At 32.0% G+C, this 19,296-nt stretch overlaps 1 protein-coding gene and 1 pseudogene across 1 annotated transcript; one reads left to right on the top strand and one right to left on the bottom strand.

The window, feature by feature from the left end:
• LOC118044112 (mediator of RNA polymerase II transcription subunit 15a-like) overlaps positions 1-19,296 on the bottom strand; it is a 48,296-nt pseudogene that overhangs the window by 6,736 nt on the left and 22,264 nt on the right.
• Positions 15,390-18,473, top strand: LOC118044116 (receptor-like protein 13). Its single transcript, XM_073408127.1, has 8 exons — positions 15,390-15,796; positions 15,896-16,060; positions 16,177-16,323; positions 16,598-16,750; positions 16,954-17,100; positions 17,798-17,956; positions 18,163-18,312; positions 18,421-18,473. The coding sequence occupies exons 1-8, from the start codon at positions 15,430-15,432 to the stop codon at positions 18,471-18,473; spliced, it is 1,341 nt and encodes a 446-aa protein (XP_073264228.1). The 5' UTR covers positions 15,390-15,429.

The following is a 19,296-nucleotide window of genomic DNA, read 5'->3' as shown; positions in this document are numbered from 1 at the left end:
AATGGCAGCTGCGCTAGTCGACTATGGAATGAAACCGAAACATTTCATACAAAATTTAGTTGAAAAATCCATAACGACCAAGATTTAAAATAAGATGAAAATTGTTCTGTTTTTTGAATTGTTATAAAATATTTCAGTCATTCCAAACGAAATGGAACAGAATTGACAACCTTAAATACAACATTTATGGAATAACTTTCATCTTGAAATTTTTTAGCAGTTTTAAAGAATCACGATTCCTTTCAATTTGTAATCTGATATGTAAAGCAATCGATTCCTTTAAAACTAATGATATTATCATGTGTTATAACCCAATTTTTTAATTTTTTTTAAATAAATAAAAATAAAAAATAAAAAAAATAATAATTTAAGAGTTGGATCAAGATAACACAAATTGGGAATTTGAGGACCAATAAAAATGAGATTATAAATTTAAAAGTTAATTTGATCAAAAAAAAGAAAGAATTAATAAGTTTGGAGACTTAAATAAGTTTTGAATTAGTTTAATTAATTGAAGAAATACCAACGTTTGGGACTGATTTGAGTGAATATTGCAAGAAATTAAAGTTCAAGGAACAAAGTGAATAGATGATGATACCATAGGGGATTAATTGATTTTTTCAAGGATAATTTTGAAAAAATTAAAAGTTAAAAGAGCCCATTAAAAACTAAATTAATTAAATTGGAAAGCGAGAACGGTTTTGTAAATGACACTGAAAGCTAATCCAGAGGCAAAATTAAAATAGCCATTTCAGGTGAAAACAGCGCCCTCTCAAAACAAACTATTCATCTCCTTCATAATCTCCACACTATCCTGCCCTGGGAGAGATGAAGGGGCATTCTCTTGCCCTATAAAGACGACAACACACAGAGACGAAGAGGCAGGGAGGAAGAAAAACAGAGACATAGAGACTTGTGACCTTCCTCCAGCAAAAGGGAACTCCAACTTCCCCTCACCGTAAGTTGTTGATCCAACCAACCAAATACAAACCCAGAGAAACCAGGACGAACAGACAAAAGCCACATAGAAGGGGAGAACTATAAACAGATAATACAAAAAAACACAGACGAAAAATACAGAGAGAGACCAAGAGGAACAAGAACAGAGAGAGACAGAGGGAACAAGAGAAATAAAAAAAGAGAGAGAGAGAGAGAGAGAAAACAAGCAGAGAAAAGCAAGAACAGAGGTGAAGTGAACGAAAAACAGAAGTAGAGGGGAAGAAAGTAACATTGGGTAGCCAGCCCTCGATCACCATCGTCTTCTTCTTTAAGTAGCAGCCCCAGGTAAGTCTTTCTTTCTCTCTCCCCCGCTTTGCAGCTTCAATTCTTAATAATAATAACAAACATGGATTGTGGATCATAAGGAACAGCTAACGAAAGGCCTTTGTCATGATATATATATATAAATAACAGTATGTAAGAAATGGTTACGGTGGCGAATCTAGAAGGCGACAGACCAGTAACAGTGGCTGTGGCAGTAAAGGTACTATGATGGGGGATCGTGAGGTAGCATGTTGATGGCAGTGTAGCGCCGCACCATGTGGGAGCCTGTAGGCCTAAAATGATCTACAGGCTCCATGCAATAATTGCGACAATGATTGAGCATAACCTCTCTACATAGTGCATGTCTGCATAGCTTTCTTCTTCAACCCTGAGTCAGTGTCATAGAATATCATCATATTTCTGTAGAATTGTAGACTCATAATGAAACAGACATCACAAGTAGAATTTATCTGACACAGACGAGTGAAAGGGCATATTCTTTCTTTCCCTGGCAAATTAGAATGGCACCAGGAAGAATTGTTATCTAGAGTGATTCAAAATCAAGAGTCAAAGATGTTAATTACCTCAATGTCTAGGATTGAAAGCTTTCCAGAATCCACACACCAATTGGTTAATATTGTTGCTGTTCAAATCCAAGTCCTCCAAGCTGCTCAAAGATTCTTGTTCTTTATAAAAATAATAGTTAATTAAATCACTACAACACAAAAATTATGTTTTTTGAAATTAAATTTAATAAAGAAAAGAGAAGTATATAAAAAAAATAACATTTTAAATCTATTAACCTCCTATTATAATTTAAATATAGTGATTTAAGAGATGAAAACCCCTCCACAACTCCATAAATGATAAAAAAAACTGTTACCAAAGCGATTATATCCCAAGTCAAGGTGCTCTAAATTGCTCAATCTCAGTAGTTCATAACCACCTACATAAAAACCTTGAGTTCTTAGAAAGGAAGAAACAATGAGGCATTTAAGTACCAATCTCCCAATTTCCAGTTCCTTGAGCTCCAAAGATCGAGTGCGGTGACTCGACCTGTACTGCTGCCAGACTCAATACTTTCCCAAGAGCTACAGTGATGTGCCATCGGGATAGTTAAGAGAATCTTTGAGGAGAAAAAGAGTGATTCTCTCTTCCTCCAAGCAACCAAGAGGCAGCCATCCTTGCAAGGAAACCATCATTACTAAAACCATCAACATTTGAAGGAACAGCCCCATCTTAACCAATTGTTACAGCATAACAATCTCGGCAGCGAGGACGTTCAGGCTTTTATGGAGGACTTGCCAAGCTAACGGACCCATCCCATAGTAAAACACTGCATGATGGCAACGGTCTCCCATCCCACGGACCCATCTCCCCGTGGAGAATAATTATGTATAATTCAATGTTCATAACTTTCTTAAGCAAAGAAAAATTTAAAAAATCTGGAAAAAAATCTCAATTTTTTTTTTAAATATTTTACACCATTATATCAAAAACAGACTTAATAGACACCTTAAACACACACACACACTCACTTTTAATCTGGATATCTTTTAGGAAAAAATGCATGATGGCAACTCAATTGTTTCTAGAGATGAAGCTATCAAATTCGAGAAACTTATCTCATCTAAGATATATGCAAATATGAGAAGGTGGGATGATTCTGTAAAGATGAGGCAGTGTGGTGTCTCTAAAACCCCTGGCTGTAGCTGCATTGACATTGGAGATCGTGTTCATGAATTTTATGCTGGTGACAGCTTGCATCATTATTTGGTGAACATATACCGATTGCTGAATGAGGAGATGAAGAGAGAAGGTTACATTTCAATTATCGATTGCATATGGAGCTGGAAAAGTTGAAAATTTGGTTTAAAAAATATTGTTTTAAAAAAATATATTGAGATAATAATTTTTTATTTTTTACATTTGATTTTTTATACCATAACAAAAAAATAATACAAAAATATTAATTGCAAGTAAATAAAAAATATTCAAAAAAATTAAAAAAAATTTAAAAGTTTTTTTGAAAAATAAAAACAAATATGTTTTAATAAGAAAATTTAACTTAACCTGAAATGAAAAAATATTATTATCACTCAACTTTTATACAATAAAAAAAGGTTGCATCAATTTATTTTCTTTTTATAATATAAAAAACAATAAGAGAAAAGAAAAGAATTTAAAGAGGAAAGAAATAAAATTAAAAATATCTTAAAAGGAAAAAATTAAAGAGAAAGAAATTTGTCACCGGTGTATTGGGCGCTACTTAGTTGTGCACTATTCTTGGTGCTACTGTAAAAATAAAAAAATAAAAAAAAATAAAAAAAAAGTTTTATTTGAAGATGGTGATGGTGCTGATATCAAAATAATTTTTTTAAAAAATATATATTATTTTGATACATTTCTAATTAAAAATCACTTTTAAAAGTTATTATTATTGTACTTCCAAACACATCCTTAGCCCCGTACTTGAATTGGTTTTGTATAAAAAAAAATTAATTTTTTTAAATATTTTTTAGATCGTTTTGATATACTGCTATTAAAAAAAAATTAAAATTTAAAAATATTTTAGAACAAAAAAATATTTTAAAAACTAAACTTACAAACAGGTACTTATTGTTTAGAGTCCATTTCAATGTTCGAACTTTGCGGAGGCCATGTGAAAACATGGCTGCAACATGTAATTGTTTGTTTTTTTTCCTTTTTGGTTCTTATAACGAGATACTCGTATCCATGCGTGAATAAAATAACCAAATAAGTTTAAAAAATCAACATAAAATTAAGTGAAAAAACCATGGTGCTTCAATTTGAACTAGTTCTTTCTTTCAATATATGGTGCTTGGACCCTCAAAGAACATTAGCACTTATTCAAGTAAAAAAAATAAAGTTGTGAGACATGAGAGACTATAATAATAATAATAATAATTATTACTATTATAAGAAAAACTAAAATATATAGGAAAACACTGTAAATTGCTACAATATTTTTTCATATTATTTTTTTTTATTTTTTGCCCTTGAACACATGATTTTTTTCTTTTCCATTTTTATTGTTTTTCTTATATATATATTTTTTCAAAATTATTTTTTTCAATTTCATTTTTAATATTAAGATGGTTGAGAATTTAACTTAAATTGTTTTTCTTTTTATTTTGTCATTCTATGTGGTTTGCAAGTTTGTCGAGGTAACTCGGGTTGCTCCAGTTTACAGATTTGGTGTGGTTTTTCTAAATTTAACTTGGGTTCCTCCATAGTGTTTTGCTTTCTTTCATTTTTCATTTTTTTTTATTTTTTGTCATGATTTTTTTTTTCTTAAATTTTTTTTTTCGATTTTTATCTTTTAATATTGAGATGGTTAAGAATTTGATTTTATAATTTGGTTCCTTTTATTTTACATTTCTATAAGGTTAATATGATTTGTGGGTTTGCCAAGTTAACCTAAGTTGCCCTAGTTTACGAGTTTGGTGAGGGTGTCTTTTTTTTTTTTTAATTAAACTTGATTTTTTTATTGTCTATTTTTCTCTTATATAGTTAAAAAACATAATTTTTAAAAAAAATTATGTTATTAAACTTTATAAAGTCTATGGACATATTTGTCTGGTTGACTTGGTTCGTGAATCTAGCAAGATTAACTTTTTTACATTAGCTTTTTTTTCCATCCTTGGATACTGGGTTAATTGAGAATTTAGTTTCATAATTGATTTTGTTTCACCTTTTATGAGGTTATCATGATCTTTAAAATAATTTCGGTATTAAGTTGGTTTTTGATTCCGTAATCATCTATTGTTATTATTATATAGTTAAATAAAAAGTAATTTTAAAAACAAATTCTAATCATAGTGGAGCCCATGACCCAATTTACAGGTTTGATATTTTAACTCGGCTTATCCGATTCACAGGTTTGATGACACTACAAGATTTAACAGTTTTACCGATGAGATTTTTCCGTCGGCGTAAGACACATATTCCGTTGGTAATTAATTTACCAACAAGATCACTAACGGAAATTATCCTTCAATGAATCTTTCATTGGTAATTTTTTATCCGTTAGTAAATCCGTTGGTAATAAAAAAATATTATTACCGACAGAACAAACATGTCAGTAATAATATTGTTTTTTATTACCGACGGATATACCGATGGAATTCCATCGGTAATTATTTAAAAACATTTTAAAAATATTTCATTTTATAAAATTATAAAATTATAAAATTAACATAAATCAACACTCTATAATATATACTCAAAATGCTTGGAAACAAATAATAAGAAAATCAACTCAAACAAATTTGCAACAAATAAATAAAATGAAAAAAATAAATTCAACTAAAAAAATTCATATGAAAAAAAATGAAGTTGCAATTGCTAAAAATTTAAAAATCCTATAAATAAATCAACTAAAAATTGATCTCATATGAAAAAAAAAATCTTGAAAAAAGAAGAAAAAAGAAAAATCTTACCTTAATATAGTTGGAAGTGAAGCTAAGGAGAGAAAAAAAAATTCATAAAGCATATTAATTTTTTTAAAAAAAACTAAGAGGATAAAAGAAGAAAGAAGAAGAAGACATACCCGAGCATGGAGGAAAAGAGAAGGAGATGAGGAGAGAAAAGAAGAGAAACAAATTGATATTGATATTTTTTATATATAGTGAAGAAGAAGAAGAATAAGAAATGAGTCTATCTCTTGGGAAATAAGGGGAGTCATGCTTTTTATTGGGGCGTGTTAGCGACGGATTTACCGATGAAAAATTGAATATATTTAATTTAAATTCTTAATTTCGTAAAAAGTTTTCAGAAACTTGGTCTTGTTATTGTATCATTAAATAAAAAATAATTAAAAATTAAAACTAGATGGAGTCTATTATTCGAGTAGCGGGTTTGAAGAGTTAAACCATGGAACTAGGATTAATCTTGTCACACCTGACATTGCAGCAGCCTTAAAAATAAAAAAATGGAAAGAACGGATTTCTGGCATCTTATTCTTTGATGGAGAATGATCTTGTTTAAGGAGTCGCCACCTAGTATTATGGTTACTAGGAACCCTAACTGGTCAATAGAGATTCTATGGTTCGGGACTGGTTACGTAAAATGAAAGATATTATCACCCCTTAAATGTTTTACCTGAGACAAACTGCATTATTGGTTTTGTCTTAAATTGTTAAACATTTATTAGTTTAGGTTATGATAATTTGCTTATAACAGATTGGGTTTGATTATCTTGGTCTGAAATTGGCAAGAAAAAAAGAAAAGGAACTTGCATTGTCTGCTTTAGATGGTTTGAGCATTGTTAGCTAGAACAAGAGAGTAGGCCTGATTATCTTAGTCTGGAATTGGCAAGAAAAAAAAATAGAAACTTGCATTGTCTGCTTTAAAGGGTGTTTGGGAGTGTGGTAGCGGTTGCTTTTCAAATAGTTTTTCCTGCCGAAAAGCATGCCAATAATGTTTTTTTATTTTTTAAAAATCATTTTTGATATCAGCACATCAAAACGATCTTAAAAGTACAAACCACACTCAATTTTAGCAAAAATTTTTTTTTTAATTTTTCGAAAAGCAGGTTGAACCTCAATGCCAAACACCTCTTAGATGGCTTGAACATTGCTTGCTAGATGTTCATTAATTTCTCTTTTCGCAATGAACTCTTGCATATTTGACAGATCATGCTACATTATTCACGCTATTATTGTTCTCTTTCGAACTACCAAGATTATTGGTTGGGTAATAGCCACTGTGATTAGAGAAACTGAAATAATTTATAGTCTGCAAGTCTGTTAATTCATTATAGCAGTAATGTTTTTATCCAAACATTGCCAAGAGTCAAGACCAAAGTTAATCAATAACAAAAAGATGAAAAAAAACCACTAAGATAAAAGTGACAAAATTCATAAAACTCAAACGCCAATAATGTAATTAATGCCAAATGATAAGATTAAAAAAATCAATTAAAAAAAAAATTGAATCAACCCATGTTAACTTGACTTAACCATGACCTGGGATATGAAATAGAAATAATCTAACAAAAAAAAAAAACCAAAACAAATAACACAAAGTTTAAGGCCTAATAACTCAAGGTTGATGATAAAAAAAATTAATTTTCAAAAAGAACTTAAAAAAATATCATACTTAAAACGAGTTGATATTCAAAATTGGTAGAGTGAGTTATGAGACTAGGATTAGTGTTTTCATACAGTTTTGACTCGTCTTTTTTTATTGTTTTTTTTTTCTATTTTTTCATTTAGTGTTGAATATGACTTTTTTGTTACCTTTTTATCGGAGCATATGGTTATTTCATAAAAAAAAAAATAACTTTAGGAAACATAGTTGTTAAACACAAGAAGCACATGACCTATGTCGTGATATCAAATATCTTAATCTTAGTTATCTATTTATCAAATATTGATTTAGTTACTAAATACATGTATAGACATTTTGATTTGTGATTGAAAAAAAATTATATTAAAAAGCACATTGAAAGAGCCTATTTATTTTTTTTAATTAAAAAAATAATCACCCCGCCGCGGAGCGCCAATACAAAACTAGTTACTTATAGTATAAAGTATGTGGGGTGAACACTGTGTAGCCGCACTCTTCACCTCCTCCTGTTTTATAGTGGACACAATGTTCACTGGTTTTTTATTAGGTTTTGCTATAAATTTTAAGAGAAAACATGTAAGGTGAACACTATACAACCATATTGTTCATCCCCTCATGTTTGATGTGCTAAGGATATAGAACCAAGTAATTGTTTCTTCCTTGAGACTAAGAGTCAGTACGTAGCAGAATGAGCCTTCCTTCTCTCATTGTGATCAATCATCTTGGAGACCCCATGCTCTTGCCTTGATCAAGACTCCTATCTTTGTTATTCAACACATATGAAGAAATTTTCCAAAATCATTTCTTGATATAACATCTTAGTTATTCAACCGGTTTAGTGGGTTAATCCGGTTGAATTGAATTTATTTTTTATTTGATTTTTTATTATTATTCAACATTAGATTGATTAAGAATTAGGCTTCATGATTTTTTTTTATTTTCTTTCTATCAAGATTCTCCTAACATATTGTTATATCTCAGGTTAAAATTATAGGGCAAATGGAGTTTAGAAAGGCCTTGCAAGATTGCTAGTGACATTTTCATAATTTTGTTTTGAAAGGTCATTTTTTATGTTCTTTGTTTAGAGTTTTTTTCCATTTAACCATCCAATAATAGGTTTATTAAGAATTGAGATTTAGAATTTGTTTTGATTTGCTTTGTTTGGGGTTATTATGGTCTCATAACCTGGATTATGGATTTAGAAGGTTAACCTGAGTTGATCCGGGTCATTCCAATAAGTTATTATCTCAGTATTGTTTTTGAAAATACATCATCTTAAACTGTTTTGAATCAAACTCTATTCTTACTAGTTGTTGTCTTCGGACCTATAAGTCAATCGGGTCATATCGCTTTAACTCTCACTTTTTTACTTGTGTTTGAAATTTAAATTGTATAATTTCAAGTTAGTTTATATTTAAATTTGAATTGAACTTATGTTTATTGAGTTTAATATATATATATATATATATATATATATATTAAACTCAATAAACATAAGTTCAATTCAAATTTAAATATAAACTAACTTGAAATTTAAATATAATCTTAAAATAACACGTTGAAATACTCCGAAACCAAATATACCATTTCAATTAAAAAATAAAACACTATCCGGAACGAGATTGATAACATGACATGATATGTTTAAAATGAGCATCATCGAACCATTTAGAGCAACCGTGTACATAACAAGGGCGTCCCCTTCTCCGTCCAGAGATTAGGCACTGAATCTTTCGTTACAGTTAGAGTAGGCGAAGCTTGTCAATGAAACTGTACTATCTTACATAAAATTTAAAACAACACTGAGATTTATACGTATTCTCTGTTACTATTACTTGCTTAAATGGAAGGAGCATGGAGATTTGAAATTACAATGATTGTTACAAACCAAACTTTTAAAACCGACAATTATTCGTTCCTTCCATTAAGCCCACGTGATTCAGATGGGATGCAATCAATCCAGTTTATACCCAAAGGTGGAGCTTTTCTCTTTCAATGGTAGTCTTCAGCAGGTGGAGGATGAACGTGAGGTGGAATCACCAGGTTCACTGGATTCTAGAATCAGAAAAGGGAGTCTTCGTTATATCATAACTTATATAGAAAACTTCTACTAAAACTAACTCTTTCAACTTGTCTCAAGCTGAATGCACTATAGAGATATCCTTTAATGATGAAGACCCGTTGCTTGAATCAAAACTCCATAAACAACATTTTTTTATTAAAAGATATATCAATAAAAAGATGGTAAATTGTATCTTGGTGGGTAATGATTCGACTATTAATATACTATCTCTTAAGATTATAAAAAAGCTCGAGATTTATATTTATGTTTATATATAAAAAACAATATTGTTTTGACACACACACATAAAATTAGGTTGATACAAGTTAACTTGTAACCTGATAAAAAACCATGATACAAATCTTACTCATCTTGGCCAGTAGTGCTATTGTTGTAACCTATTTTTGGGTCCCCATAAAAAATAATAAATACAAAAAAAAAATTTAAAAAAAAAAAAAAAAAGAAAGCTCAAAAACAGTGCCGTTTTGAACGGCACTGTTCCCTTTTCTTCCCCGCCGAACACACAGCAGCAAAGAAGGAAAAAGAATGCATATTTAATGACGCCGGTCCCTCAAGCCCACCGACCGTCGGTCCCTCTAGCCCACCGACCGAAGACATTGGCCGACCACCTACCGCACCGCCGAAACTGAGGTAGGCACGCCTGGACAGCCGCGCCCGACCAGCCGCCGCATGACCCGTTCCTTGGCTCCACAATGAAAAAAACATGCTCACAGGCTCTATAAATAGAGGAGGAACAGCAGAAGAAAGGGCGGGGGGAAGAGAAGAGGAAGGAGGACGGAGAGAGAGGGAACATAAGAGGTAACAGAAGGGAGAATAGAGTGATAAGAGAGGAGAGAAGGCAGAGAAGAAGAAGGGAAGAAGCAGAGAAGAAAACGGGAAAAAACAGAGGAGAGAGAGAGAAGGAAAACCGCCGGCCACCGCGAACCGCCAGCGCCGCCGCCGCCACCCCTGCTGCATCAGCTGCTGCCAGCATCAACACAGCTTCAGGTAACGTCCTACCTTTCCCGTCATTTTTTTTGCTTCAGTTCATGCAGAACGTTTACGTTCTGCAGAATTAATTAGCTAGTTACTGTGCTGCACAATAACTGGCTAATTAATTCACATTACTGTGCATTTGCTAATTAATTCTTTGGTCACTGTGTGTACAGTACCCCGGTTACTATGTGCACAGTGACCAGCCCATGCATTTGGGCCAGGTTCGGCCCAGCCCATGTATTTGGGCCTGACCCGGCCCATTTCAAAGAAAAAAAATCAAAAATATTTGTTTCAGCATTTTATAATTTTTCCGCGTAGTTTTTATGTCATTTTGATTAATATTGGGTGGTATTTTATGTTGTTAAAAATACAAAAATCTGATATTAAAATACCCGGTTTTCATCAAAAAACTTCCAAAAATACAAAAAAATGGAAAAAAAAGAAAAAATGTTTTTGTGCATACGGCCAAGTGTCTCAAAGCTAAAAATTCATATTGTATTTTTTTCATACACAAAAAAAATGTTTTAGCATGCATTTTGGCTTTAATAACCAGTTTATTAAAGTCAAGAGAATATTGGCCAATATTTCAAAAACAACAAAAATTTTTGTTTGGCTCTTAGTATACGGGGTATGACTTTACACGTAATGCATATTCTGGATATTTAATTCTTTTTGTTTTTTTTTGGACAATAGAACCTGGGGTATGACATTACATGTAATGCGTATTCCGAACAATAAAAAACCACAACACGACCTTAGATTTTATCAGACATTAAAACAATGCAGCTTACCTTAGGTAGGGCGTAGTTGGGGTGCTAATACCTTCCCTTTACGCAACCAGTCTCCGTACCCGATCTCTAAAGACCAGTTAAGGTTCCTAGTAATCAGAATACTAGGTGGCGACTCCTAGTCCATTTTTAGCTTAGAGACGAAGAACTCCTTGTCTCACCATATTTTCCATGCCAAATAGACAACATACCACACCCTCATGAAGGGTTGGGGGTGGACGATCGCTGCGCCGCCGCACACGTGCGACAGCTATAAAGAAGAGAAAGTGATATATCCACTTTCTCATCAATTACGACAATAATTGACTCCCAGTCAATGTGGTCCACGCAAATTGTTTGGTGAGGTTACATGCCAACAAAACTAATCTGAATATTTTTAATGTGGAAAAAATTATTAAATGTTGTAGTGAGATTATGTTTTTTTTTTTTCCAAGATAAAAAAAACATTATATTTAGAAAGGTTTCAGATTAATTAAATAGGTTATGAAAATATAATTGCTTAGCGGTATAGATCATGAAAATATGATTGCTTAGTGGTTGTTTAATGGTATAGAAGTATTGGTTAACAATTAGACAATAAAGTTAGAAGTTGTTAGTTTAAGTATTTTACAGGGGCTACTGTTTGATCCAAAAAATGATTTGAATAGATACAATTTTTAACCCAAATTGTATACATAGGAAAAGCTTGTTCTCTCTGGTTTTTAATACCATAAACGGTGCATTAATCCAGTTTTCATAGAAATAGCTATGATGAAAATAGTACAGAATACATGGACGGACTAGCTGTCAACAATGCCCAGGAATGATTTTGAAACTTGTCGACAATTTTCTTGAACGTGTTCAGCTAATGGGTTCTTTAAGAGCCTATTTAGGAGTGTGGTTGTGGTTGTGGTTGTTTTTCATTCAGAAATGTATTAAAATAATATATTTTTTATAAAAAAAATTATTTTTGATATTAACACATTAAAATCACCAAAACAATATTAATTCGAAGCAAAAAAAAAATAAAAAAATTTTTTTTTTTTTAAAAACACTTTTGAAATCAAAACAAACAGGGAGACAAGTGTTGACCTCATAGCTTAGCCTTATTGTTGATCGTTTCAATAGAGAAGTGTTGTAACTATATTTATCTGTGGAATTCTAAGTCTGTCTTGTTTAATTACTTTGTTTTCGCTATTTTTTTTAAAAAAAAAAATTGCCTTGACCATCATGTTGGAGTATTCTGATCAAGAAGTTAACAATGATGTAGTCCATCTTCAAGTTCAGTTTCTCATTGATCTCTTCCTAATTTAACATAAAAAATGAGAAAACTATGAAGAAAACTCCTACTAAGCATGTCATGACTAACTCTTTCAACTTTTCTCAAGGTGTATGCACCACAGAGATATCCTTTAACGATCAAAACTCCGTAAACAACTTTTTTTAATTAAAAGATATGTTGATGGAAAGATGATGAATTGTATCTTGGTGGATGATTGTTCGACTAATAATATACTACCTCTTAATATTATAAAAGAGCTCGGGATTCATATTTATGTTTATATATAAAACACAATGTTGTTTTGACACACACATAAATTTAAGGTTAATCCAAGTTGATCTGGGACCTGATAAAAAATCATGATACAAATCTTATCCCAGGTTAGCCCCCGAACCGGGCTAATGAGGATTGTTTGGAAAAAGATTATGGAAGACCACCAGTATGCATAAGGAAATCACCAGGAAATTACTCATCTTGGCCAATAGTGCTTTAAAGAAGAGAGAGTCGTATATCCACTTTCTCATCAATTACGACAATAATTGATTCCCAGTCAATACGGTCCACGCAAATTGTTTGGTGAGGTTACATGCCAACAAAACTAATTCGAATATTTTGAATGTGGGTAAAACTTTTAAATGTTATAGTAAGGTAATGTTATGTTTTCTTTATTTTGAGATAAAAAAAAACATTATATTTAGAAAGGTTTCGAATTAATTAAATAGGTAATGAAAATATAATTGCTTAGTGGTATAGATAATAAAAATATGATTGCTTAGTGGTTGTTTAATGGTATAGAAGTATCAAGTTAAAAATTAGAAAAATAAAGTTAGAAGTTGTTAGTTTAAGTATTTTACAGGTGCTGCTGTTTGATCCAAAAAATGATTTGAATAGATACAGTTTTTTACCCAAATTTTATACATAGGAAAAGGTTGTTCTCTCTGGTTTTTAATACCATAAGCGGTGCATTAATCCAGTTTTTATAGGAATAGCTATGATGAAAATAATAAAGAATACGTGGACTATCGAATGATTTCGGGGATTATTATAAATTATATAAAAGGAATTGCTATCTGAATTATATATATGAATGAAAAGGTAATGAGACTAGTTTACAACCCAAAAAGCATAATAGAATTCTGAATGTTCTAGGAGCTATGATTAGTTTATTAGGTAGCATGTAGTTAACAAATTATTGTAGTTAAGTGTTGAAGGGATTTTAACAGGTTATATGCTTGTGAATAGGTTTTTTGAGCTAAGATTTCAGACCAGGCAAAGTATAGAGAAGTTAGTAGCAGTGAGCAAGAACCCTGAACTTACAAATCACACCACTATAAAAAATGTGAGGAATCATTAGCAAAAAATAAAAACAAATAATGACATAAGCAAGTGTCGGGCAATTAATATACAACATCAAGATACATAGACATCAAATAGTAATTTTCTTGAACCGGAAGAACCCTTCATTTATGGCTATGTTCCAAGATATATAAGTGAATTAGTTGCAAAACAGGGGAGTCTCTGTGAAAACATTACAATAGCATTTACTCTGAGCAAGAACGCTTCTATGCATGTGCTGTAATTGACAAAGAAATGGAGAAATCCTTTCAATTTATGAAAATGCAATGAGTTAACCTTATCTCACACTGCAATATATACTCTACAGTATTCATGTATGAAAACATTTGAACCGGAATAAATAAAATAATTCATCAAACAATATGAGAGTTGTTTGGAAAAAGATTCTGGAAGAGCACCAATATGCACAAGGAAATCACCTGGAAATTACTGCATGGTTGTGTTTAAAAATCAAAAGGGCACATAGCAAGTCTAGCATCCGCGTTCACAACCTTTTAATGCTTTAACTCATCTTCGCCAGTAGTGCTATAAAGAAGAGAAAGTGATATATCCACTTTCTAATCAATTACTTTAGATTTGTGGAAGATATGATACAACAGAAAGTGGTATATCCAGACTCTATAATGGGTGGCAAGCTCCTTGCTTTTCACGTGATGATGCCCCCCTCTTTCTTTCTTTCTTTTTTTTTTATAAAAAAAATCCCTTTTATGCTTAAAATCCACCCACTAAGGGGTCGATGAAGTGGCCGCTAACAACAACCCAGATAAGATGTTGCTTGTTCTTACAGGGAGAGGAATCCCAGCTCCAGACAGCAGAAGGGAGATCGTTTCCCTACATCTTCATCATTAGAGCACAGCAATAACTCAAAGCTCTACCATGTCACCATCGCTTTTTTGATTGCTATCTTCGGTTGTTATACCTACAAATCCAAGAACAATAGACAACTTAAGCGTTAATCTTATTATTTTCTTTGGAGTTTTTTTTTTTTCTTTTGCAAAATAGCACCTAGAAAAAAACAATAATACAATTCAAAATTTATTTAAAGGAATAATATATCCACTTTCTCATCAATTACTTAAGATTTGTGGAAGATATGAATGATACAAGAGATAAGAAAATGATTGCTATTATCGACAATTTCTCTGTTATATATATATATTATGCGGTGTTTCATCCTTTCCATTAGATAATAAAATAATATTGTATATATTCTTTTTTTGAGAAGTAACTCATTTGCACACCCTTGTTGTAGTTTTCTATTCAATTTCACACCAGAGTGTAATATAAAAAAACTTTTGAAAAGTATTTTATTTTCTTTCCATTCACCCCAGCACTACGACAATAATTGACTCCCAGTCAATAAGGCACATAACTCATTTGAATATTTTTCCCAACCTGGCGAATAGACTATGTGCTAAACAATAAAATAATATTGAAATCCAAAACTATTCCAAAAATAAATGAAATAAAGAAAACATCTGCACAACATAGAATATGCAGATAAAGTCATGGAAATGGCCATAGTGTAGTATAAATAGGACCTCTATGGCTGCCCAAAGGCACATAACAAGCAACAATATTCTACGAAGGAGTTCATAGAATTATCTAAGATGATGATGAAAAGAATGGGGGCTTGGATGTTGCTAGCATTGTTGACTTTGGTTGGCGAATGGTATGGTCGTTGTTATGGATGTTTGGAGGAAGAGAGGATTGGTCTCTTGGAGATCAAAGCTTTGGATGGCTTTTACTTGAGAGATTGGGTGGACAGTAGTAATTGTTGTGAGTGGAGTGGGATCGAGTGTGATAACACTACAAGGCGAGTGATCCAACTCTCTCTTCGTGGAGCAGGGCATCCAACTTTCTCTCTTAGTGATTTGAGCGATTGGGTTCTCAACGCATCTTTGTTTCAGCCTTTCAAAGAATTGCGAAGTCTTGATTTGGGATTTACTGGATTGGTTGGTTGCATGGAGAATGAAGGTTAGTTCAATGTTTCTGCACTTAATTATAATCATAAAATAAATGAAGGTTGGTTGGTGTTTAATGTCAATTATCTTGCTTTGATGATTCTCTTTCCAGGCTTCGAAGTCCTATCATCAAAACTGAGGGAACTTTACCTCTATTATAACCGATTTAATAATGATAAAAGCATTTTGTCATGCTTTAATGGTAACCTTTCCACTCTCAAGTCTTTGGATCTATCAGACAATCGGTTGACAGCTGGATCAGGAGGTAGCTTCTATGGTAACCTTTTAGTTATTTATTTAGCTTCGAAACATTTTCTTTTCTCCTTCTCATATCATTTTTTTCTACGCATTTAATTATTTCCTTCCAATATGCTCTTGAGGAACATCATGCAGGTCTCAAAGTCTTGTCATCAAGGTTGAAAAAGCTGGAGAACCTTCATCTAAGTGGGAATCAATACAACGATAGCATTTTTCCATCTCTAACTGGATTTTCATCCCTCAAGTATTTGGATCTGTCGTACAATCAGCTGATAGGATCAGGTATAATACACAGTTTCTACTAAAATGCTTCACATGACATTCTCTTAATTATATTGTTTCTTTATCAACAAAAATGAGGACTTTATATCTATTTAATAAAAACTATCAAAAAAACTCTCTAATACAAATCTCTAGACAGCCAATGAGAGACTGCCGATTTCTTTATTAGAAAAACTCTCGACTGTTTTATCAATAAAGAGAACAACATAAAACCCACATATTTAATTCTACAACTAAATATTTATGTATAATTTGAGAATTATATATCTTGTAGGTTTTCAACTCCAACCGATGAGGCTGGGAAAGTTAGAGAACCTTGACCTGAGTGGCAATCAATTGAACAGCAGCATCTTATCAATTCTGAGTGGGCTTTCATCCCTCAAGTCTTTGGATCTATCACGTAATAAGTTGACAGGATCTATCAATAGTAAGTTACATTCTCTTTATCAAGAAAACATCAATTGAACAACATCTCATCAATTCTAATTATATTTAGTTTCTATATATTATGCATATCGTGAGCTCATAATTATGACTTACTCTTAGAAACAACTCCTTGCACTATCTTCTTCCTTAATTTATGCACTGTATATTTTTTTATGTATAATTTGAGAATTATATATCTTGTAGGTTTTCAACTCCAACCGGTGAGGCTGGGAAAGCTGGAGAACCTTGATCTAAGTTGGAATCAATGCAATGATAGCATTTTTCCTTCTCTTGCTGGATTTTCATCCCTCAAGTCTTTGAATCTGTCAGGCAATGAGCTGACAGGATCAGGTATAATACACAGTTTCTACCTAAATGCTTCACATGACATTCTCTTAATTATTTTGTTTCTTTATCAACAAAAATGAGGACGACTTTATATCAAGAAAAGAGGCACTTGGAATGAAGGTCCAAGAGGCATATATTTTATTCTCCTATAAATATATATTTTTATATTTATCTTTTTAAATAAAATATATTTTTATATATGTTTTTTCTGTCTTGAGATACCTAGTCAAGCACAACTCTAAGTTTTTTTTTAATGCATTTGAGTTTGAATGGGTTTTTGAATAACATAATAAGAAGCTCTCTCCTAAAATATTATAATTAAGAAAATTGTAATTATTAAAACTTGGATCTTAACATCAATTAAAAAAAAACTATCCAATACAAATCACTAGACAGCCAACGAGAGACTGCAAATTTCTTTATTAGAAAAACTTAATTATTGCTAGGATTGTTATTCTTGTTTTAATTACCGATGAGATCTTAATTATAAGTTTCTTTATCTTGTTTTGTAAGTATATCATAACTTAGCTTCCATCTTTATCGACTTTATATCCATAAATTGTTTCTTTTTATGTATAATTTGAGAATCATATATCAATTGAACAACAACATCTCATCAATTCTAATTATCTTTAGTTTCTATATATCATGCATATCATGAGCTCATTATGACTTACTCTTAGAAACAACTCTCTTGCAGGTTTTGAGATCATATCATCACATTTGGGGAAACTCGAGAACCTTGACCTGAGCTCTAATACATTCAACAACAACATTTTCTCACATCTGCGTGGACTTTCTTCTCTCAAGTCTTTAAAGCTATCATATAATGAGTGGACAGGATCGACGACTGTCAATGGTAAAGTTCTGTTATTTACAATACCTTTTGAAATCTCTAGATTTTTCTGGCAATTTGTTGTTTCTATCCAAAAATCATCTCCCTATTCAATATCAGTTCTCTCAAGGATACTAATTTAAGTCTTAATTAATAATATTGAATGGAATGGCTATTCTGTACCACCACTATTTTCATCATATCTCTTCTTCTTTCTTTCTTTTTAACAGGGACTTTCTTCAATTCTAGCACCCTTGAAGAATTGCATCTAGATAATACTTCTCTCCCAATAAACTTTCTCCTGAACATTGGAGCATTGTCTGCTCTTAAAATTTTGTCTGTTGCTGAATGTGACCTTCATGGCACCCTACCCGCTCAAGGTAAATTAACAACTCTCCATCCTAAGTGTTTTGGACTACTTGGAATTTTTTAGTTGAATAGAAGATTCTTTCAACACTATTTTGACTGTTTCGAGATAAATTGTACAGGTTGGTGTGAATTGAAGAATCTGAAGCAGTTAGATCTCGCTAGAAATAATTAGGAGGTTCTCTCCCAGATTGTTTTGGGTAACTTGTCATCTCTACAACTATTAGATATTTCTGAAAACCATTTTATTGGAAATATTGCCTCCAGTCCTCTTACCAACATCCTATCCCTTGAATTCCTTTCACTATCAAATAACCTCTTTGAAGTTCCCATTTCAATGAAGCCTTTTATGAACCACTCAAGCCTCAAGTTCTTCTCCAATGAGAACAACAGACTAGTAACAGAACCTGCTGCCTTTGATCATTTGATTCCAAAGTTCCAACTAGTCTTTCTAAGCTTGTCAAAAACAACGGAAGCATTCCATGTAGAAATTCCCGACTTCCTCTATTACCAATACAACTTAAGAGTCCTTGATCTCTCCCACAACATCACCGGAATGTTTCCATCATGGTTGCTTAAGAACAATACACAATTGGAGCAATTATATCTGAGTGACAACTCCTTTGTTGGTACTTTGCAGTTGCAAGATCACCCATATCCGAATATGGCCAATTTAGATATATCCAACAACAACATGAACGGTCAAATTCCAAAAGATATTTGTTTGATCTTTCCAAATCTGAGGAATTTAAGGATGGCTAAGAATGGATTCACAGGTTGTATTCCTTCTTGTTTAGGAAATATTAGCCTTTTGAATTTAGATTTATCCAACAATCAATTGTCTACAGTAAAACTAGAACAACTAACAACAATATGTTATCTTAATCTAAGTGAGAACAACTTTTGGGGTCAGATATTAGATTTTCCATTACATGGGCGGAAAGCGTGTAGTGTATTGGATTTGAGTAATAATCAATTTTCAGGCATGCTTCCAAGAT

Source organism: Populus alba, chromosome 3, assembly GCF_005239225.2.
Source record: "Populus alba chromosome 3, ASM523922v2, whole genome shotgun sequence".
Lineage (NCBI taxonomy): Eukaryota > Viridiplantae > Streptophyta > Magnoliopsida > Malpighiales > Salicaceae > Populus > Populus alba.
This window is presented reverse-complemented; position numbering and strand designations above follow the sequence as displayed.

What these genes read in the sequence shown, in the direction of transcription:
- LOC118044116 (XM_073408127.1), top strand. Translation starts at nt 15,430, where the DNA reads ATGATGATGAAAAGAATGGGGGCTTGGATGTTGCTAGCATTGTTGACT. An exon ending in CAATCAGCTGATAGGATCAG is followed by an intron (nt 16,324 to 16,597) that starts GTATAATACACA and finishes TATATCTTGTAG; the next exon opens with GTTTTCAACTCCAACCGATG. An exon ending in GTTGACAGGATCTATCAATA is followed by an intron (nt 16,751 to 16,953) that starts GTAAGTTACATT and finishes TATATCTTGTAG; the next exon opens with GTTTTCAACTCCAACCGGTG.